Below are 7,262 nucleotides of genomic sequence, written 5' to 3' on the forward strand. Positions count from 1 at the left end.
CGCCGAAGACGGAGCTGGTGATGGTGCGTCATCTGTAGGGAGGGGTATACACACTGGTACACACACCTTTCAGTGACTATGGGGGTGAGCTGGCTAAAGAGGCGGCTGAGGCGGTGATTGTCAGCTGGAACAACTGGACTGCAGCGATGACCACCGGGGTGTGATGTTCCCATTACCGAGCGGTGGGTGGGAGACAGATGCACCTGTTGTTGTTCTTCTTCCACCGGCTGAGGTGCCCATGGGTGCCAGAGGGCTTGCGGTGGCGCAGGGGGGAGGTGCTGCTGCTGCTGCTGCCTCTCGCGCAGCTCTGATTGGCGCTTTGGCGCTGCACACGGCGCAGTGGGCCTCTGTGGTGGTGTGCTGCCGAATCCCGCCCCCACAACCACTGCTCTAGGTGTATGGTGCACATTGTGTGATATACCTGTAACATTACTTTACTTTACTTTACACGTGGCTAAGGCCTTATCGACCATACACCTGCTCTACGAGCCTCTTCCAATTATTTCTATCCAGGGAAATTGTTGACCAATCAGAGTTGATGCCCATCCTAGCTGCATCTTCCCGGATATTCTCCATCCACCTAATTCGAGGTCTTCCTCTTCTTCTCTTTCCTTCTAATTTCTTAGTTTTCTGTCTCCCAAATTGTTTCAGTTAAGGAATGTAGTTCTATTTCCAATTGTGGTCCTCCATTTTTTAACAGCTCAGCATATACCTGGTCTTCCCCACAGGCCTTGTTGTTCTTTAATTTCTTTATTGTTTGTCTTATTTCATTTACTGATGGTGTGGTGACTTGTATATCAACTGTATCTGGTTCTTCAAATGTAAAGTAATATTGTGGATCATTGCAGTTGAGCAGCTGTGTAAAGTATGTCTTCCATGTTTCTTGTATGTCATTCTTGTTTGTAAGTATTTTCCCATTATGGTCCTTTATAAACTGTTCCCTTTTAGTGAATTTTCCCAAGGACTTTTTTATATTCTGGTACATCTGCCTTGCTCTGTGATGCTTGAAATCATCCTCCGCTTCTCTTACCATGTTGTTGTAGTGTTTTCTCTTCTCTTGTCTTAGAGTTCGTTGTGTTTCCTTGCGGATTTTATAGTATCTCTCCTTTAGTGTAATATTGTCCATGTCTTGTAACCATGCCTTCCTCGCATTTTGCCTCTCCAGTACTCTTTCTTGGCACTTTATATTAAACCAGATTTTGTTAGTTCGTTTTCTTTTACCTATAGTTTTGGAAGCTACATCTTGAATACTGTTTCTGAGGTGTCTCCATCTACTTTCCACGTCTTGCTGGTCACTATGTGTCAGTCTAGATTCCGATAGGTTAATTTCCATTTCTTTCCTAAAGTTTTCTTTTATTTTTTCTTCTGCCAGATTTTCTACATCGTACCTTTTAATTTCAACCCTATTTGTACTTTGTTTCTTTTTTAGCTTTATTTTCATTTGAGCTATGATTAACATATGATCTGTCTCACAATCTGCTCCCCTAAAAGTTCTAACGTCTTTAATACTGTTTTGAAATCGTCTTTGGATGGCGACATGGTCAATCTGGTTCACTACTTTTCCATCTGGTGATATCCATGTCCCTAAATGAATGCGTTTGTGTTGGAATTTTGTGCTGCTTAATGTGAGACCATTTGCCATTGCAAAGTTTATGAGTCGCACACCATTCTCTGAACTTTCATCATGTAAGCTGTAATTCCCAATGGTTGGTTTGTAGATTTCTTCTTTTCCTACTTTGGCATTAAAGTCTCCTAACACTATTGTTACGTTATGTCTACTTATTGAATTATATGTCTGTTCCAGTTGACTATAAAATTCTTCTTTCACGTCATCTTCCTTATCTTCTGTGGGTGCATGAACATTTATAAATGTAATATCAAACCACTGAGCCTGAATTGTAATGTGTGATATTCGGTTATTAATTGATTTGAATTCCTTTATTGTGTCAATTGCTGTTTTATGAATGTAAAAGCCCGTTCCAAATTCATGGCGCTGACCGCAGTCTCCATACATTATTGTCCCGTCTTCTATTTTCATTGATCCCATTCCCTGCCATCTTATTTCTTGGAGCGCTACCAGTTGTACCTTGTATTTTCCTAGTTCGTTTATTAGTATTTGTGCGCTTCCTGGGCGGTATAGACTTCTGACATTCCACGAACCAAAAGAGAAAACCTTGTAACTTTGCCAATTTCTGTTCCAGTAAATTCTGTCCTGTTTCCGAGGCATACCTTGAGTGTCCTGACCGGCCATTGTTTTACATGAGTGGGTTGGTAGCCCTCTGCACAACCCCCAACCTGGAGGACCAGGAGTCTTGATTTTGGGGTACTCTACCCCTAGGGATTTGCCTTCACCATGGCTTAACGAGTCTTCCCTACCCGTGCTAGTTTTGGTTCACCCCGGGTATTTTATTTCCCCGGTACCCCCCATATCTGGAGAGCATTCCCCAATCCGCCACCCGGGGAGGCGCCCGATGGGGGACTAGCAACCCCACACGGGATACCTGTAACATAAATAAGAAAAAAACAAAACATTTAAAAGAACAATAAATAATAAGACTAAATGATGCTAATTATTTGCTGTAATGCTAAAGTTCAAAAATATTCACGTTCTCCATTCTGGCTCCATGGCTTGAGCAACTCATGAGCACATTCACTGATGTCTCCCACCCACTCGGAACTATTCACCTCCTCAACTAAAATGGCCATAATATTGGGTCTTTCGGATTCTTGTTGTTGATACGCCGCGGCCGCCATCTCGTGGACGCAGTCAGGAACTTCACCATCGCCTTGCACGCCATCCCAGGCATCCCCCTCCCTATGGGTGGAATCATCTAGAAAGAAAAGAAAAGAATATGTCTAAGGAAGCTCAATCTAGACACTTGGAAAACCATTTTTTTTTTTTTTTTTTTTTTTTTTTTTTTTTTTTTTTTTTTTTTTTTTTTTTTACAAATGTACTTGCATTCGTGCTGTGCTTCAGCCCTCTCGACCTCTAGCTGTTGGTCTAGCTTGGCTAACATCCACGGGATGAATTCTAGAAAGATGGAAAAGACTAAGTATAAAATTAAGTATGGAAAAAAATCTCTGTATAACACACACACACACATACATACAAAGGGACAATCAGTTAAAGGGTGCAGCATTCTGAAGTCCAAAAAACATGTATAGCACACACAAAAACCGTTTAAGGACACAGCAGTCTGTGGACTGTGGCCCAAACAGATATAACGCATAACACAGACATAGAATCTGTTAAAGGTCGCAGCATTCGATGTAGAGTGCGATCCAAAACAGATATAATATTGAGGCACTGAACACGGAGACATTGAACACACACACACACACAAAATCTGTTAAAGGGCTCAGCAATCTGGGTAGAGTGCGGTCAAAAACAGATATAACATAGAGACATTGAACACAGAGACAATGAACCCATAAAATCTGTTAAAGGACGCAGCATTCTGTATAGAGTGCGGTCCAAAACAGATATAACACACATACAATCAGTTAAAGGACGCAGCAGTCTATGGATTGTGGCTAAAACAGATATTTGAACACTGAAAATGTACTTACCAGGTAACTGATCTTCATCTACGCAGCAGCGCTTGATGCTGTTGCTGCCACTGTCGCTGCTGCTGGTGGTGCCTGTACACTTCTTGATGAAACCAAAAGTAGCGCGATTAAACACACTGAACCAAGTACAGAAGCAGAGTGAGGGCGAGTTGTGTTGTGGTTTGGTTTATATAGGTTCTATGACGTCGAATCACGTCACTAATGCAGTAGCCAACAGGAGTGCTGCATTCTAGGGGTGGAGAGTGCTACGTCATGAATGAATGATCATTGCGCTCCTAGAGGGGAAACCTCGAACTTCTCATTTGATCACTGAATATCCAAATGATCCATTCAGTTATGGAGTATGATTAAAATTGGATTGGACTTAAGTACTTAGGTAATTGGTACATTATATGTACGATGTGGGTGCCACATGTGTTCAGTTACTTCGTTAGCATATTTCCACAAGTCTATCTGTGGCACCAGTACGAACGTCAGCAGTCGCAGGTTCACGGACTATACACGAGGTGCATGTCCCGTTATAAACGTGTGAAAGAGAAAGCACTGCAGCATCTCACTCTCTCAGCACTGAACTACAGGGGTGACACGTGTACTGCGAGCGACAATCATGGATTACTTAATGGGATCGTGCTCTGGCTGTGTCCTAGACCACATGGTTTGACACTGCTTACCGCCATTTTGGATAGCGGTACTTGTGTCATCAGCTGACGTCACAGTAGCGCCCTTGGCGGTGGCAATATGTACTAAGTCAGCTGGGGTCCAGATCTCGTGGTGAACACACTGGGTGCAACCATATTGGATTACGTCACAGATGAGAGCGCCCTCTGGTGGTGGCGATGTGTGCTCAGTCAGTTGGACTCTGGACTAGAGTGATGTAACGCTCAATGTTTGACCAGTCACGGCTTGCCTGTTGATGGGGGGACCGAGCCAATCGTGTCCGACCCCACACGACTCGGCTCAGTCACGTACACGCCCCATGTCTGTTGTCTGGATTCCGGACACGTGGATAACCGAGCATAACCGGTCACTGCTGATGTCTCACCTCGCCTCACCCTGGATCGCTGCACTGTACTGTACAAATCCATCTATCTGTCTGTCTGTCTCTCTCTCTCTCTCTCTCAGGCACACACACACACACACACACACACACACACACACACAATGTATTTATCTCTGTCTCTCTCTCTTTTAATACAAGAGTAACGTTTCCAAGAACGTGTATGTGACACAGTTATATTCATTAAGCACTTGGAAAATAAAATGACATTTCAGTACAATCACAGATAAAAGACGAGTCTCATTTCCAAACAGGAGACAAATTTTTCCTTTCATTAATAGGAAACATTAAATAAGTGCTGTCCCTGTAATCTATAAGACAACCATCTTAGTAAAGGAAGCATACAAAGAACATTAAACATTTACAGGCGTAACTTGTCATACTTGTCACTTGTTTGCAACAGAAACAAAATTATAGTTTTGTTGATCAGCAGTAAATCACTAACGCGTTCCGGATTTAATTGGCTGCAGCGATTTGTTAGTAACATGCCGGCTTAACTAAAGCATCTTTTACTAGGTGCACTTGTTGCTGGGATACATAAAATACGTCTTGCAACTGCAGCCAGGCCTGGCAGATCTGTTTCATGTCTGCTCCACCACTTTAAGACATCATCATCTCTGGGGTGCATTAAAATGTAGAGGTCTACTTCATCTGCTGTGGATGATCTGTTGTTCCTCCATTCATTGAAACGGTCTCTATTTCTGGGTGGTGATGACACAGTACTTGAAGGCTATATGATAATAAACAAAAGAGACAAGTAATACAAACTGGTGTGGAAATCATCGAAACGTTCCCGTAAAAACGAGATGTTTTACGTTAATGAAATATTATACAAATTATAACATTCCCGTTTCTCTATAATACACTATCCACGAACTATGCAAAAACTATTATGTTAATGATTGCATGTTGTACCTGCGTAAGTAGAACATATTTGTAGCACATTGCTAAGAATTTCCTGCTTTTCATTTATTTCAAGTATATTAAGATCACGGAAAGGCGGCCAAAGAAACGTAGCAATTTTAGGTCTGGAAATGATCACAACCTTCTCATAAACGAAAGTCATGGCTCGATTTTTAATCTTTTGTACCTCCTGTTAAAAAATACATGTGTGTTAGTACACATCAATTACGGTAGTCAGTTATAAATCTATCACATATCATAATGAAACAGTTCTTTTAACTGCAGTAATTACTCACCTGACAGTTTGTGAAACCAAAGAAAAACTAACTGGATTGTCGGTTCTTTTTCGCCATTCAATTCATCTGTGGTCTCTTTAAATGGTCTCAGAAAATGCGAAATTTTTCCTGGAAGCTCATTATCATATCCTTACAATCTGTATGCGGAGTCCTTTTCCGTCAGTAAAGTAGCAACTTCGTTATACTGAGTGTGTAAGGATTCCAGCATAGTGTACAAGCTGTCCCAGCGTGTGCAGACCTCTTGTTTCAACGATGATTTCAAAGACGAGCAGAGGCCACTTTTCTTAATGTACCTTACAATGCATTTTGCAGTATTTATTGTTGATGCGATCTTCGGGACATGATTTAACAAGAAGTTATCTTCATCGAAAGTATGGCTAAGTGCTGTGTTTATGCAACGAGCACCACAAGGAATCCTTTCCAAAGCCTTTATTACATTGGCACCCTGGTTGTAGAGACAAACAAAACTGTTCAACATGTCCGCCGAAATGTCCCAATCAGCCTTCCTCTCTTCAATTTCTTTTATAATATTTATTCCCTTCTTCTTAAGACCTGGGAATTTTGTTGTAAATAAAACATTGTTCACAAGAGACCAATCTGTGTTAATTTAATGTATTGTAAGCATGAAACAGTGCACCTGATTATGCGAATCAATCCACGTATCAAATGTCGCAGCACATGTTTTATTAATAACTTCCGCAATAACAGAAGACATTATGCTGTTTCGTATTGCAAGAGCTTGTTCTTTGACACGTCTGCTTATAGTAGAGGGATGTCAATGCCACATTAACTTCTTCATAATGCGCACCTAGATGTATTAATTCTTGGCCTAGTTCTCTGAAACTTTCACCGGAAACAGCATTAAAAGGTCTCATATCTTTAGCACACATTGCAACACACTTTGCTGTAATACTATTTGTTATTACTGCCGGTAACCCTGAAGGAGCTGTATCTTTGTGAGGTTTCTTGCAACTGTGTTTCTTTAAATGAGTGGTTCCGACTGGAAACAGTAATGTGGAACAGTTTATCCATGATATGTACCCAGTAGACGCAATGTTTTCGTCTACAAGCAACAGAAATGTACTCCATACTTGGCTTTTTAGACCTTTCCATTTCTTCAATGTGTAAACATTGGTTTCAATCTTATGTCTTACTGCACTGGCTTCCTCGCGCTGCATTACAGAGAGAGACACACCACAAGTGAGAAGCCCGTACTGGCTGCAGTCTTTCATGGATAATGACACGTGTAATGTGTTTGAAGTTACATATTAGGTATTTGGTCACGGCTTCTATGCTCGGTCACAAGAACTAGTACAGGCAGCACATCCAGTTACGGTGTACTCGCCCCATCTCGTATTTTGTGCTCGCTTACTCGGTCATGCAGGACTCTACTCTGGACCTCATGGTGAACACACCGGACGCCCATACTGCTTGAA

The 7,262-nt window shown here is 41.8% G+C and overlaps 1 protein-coding gene across 1 annotated transcript; it reads right to left on the reverse strand.

The window, feature by feature from the left end:
* Window positions 1-622: 622 nt before the first annotated feature.
* LOC126101541 (uncharacterized) lies at window positions 623-1,126 on the reverse strand. The gene has a single exon (XM_049912180.1). The coding sequence runs from the start codon at window positions 1,124-1,126 to the stop codon at window positions 623-625; it is 504 nt and encodes a 167-aa protein (XP_049768137.1).
* Window positions 1,127-7,262: the final 6,136 nt, after the last annotated feature.

This window comes from Schistocerca cancellata, chromosome 9 (assembly GCF_023864275.1).
Source record: "Schistocerca cancellata isolate TAMUIC-IGC-003103 chromosome 9, iqSchCanc2.1, whole genome shotgun sequence".
Classification (NCBI taxonomy): domain Eukaryota; kingdom Metazoa; phylum Arthropoda; class Insecta; order Orthoptera; family Acrididae; genus Schistocerca; species Schistocerca cancellata.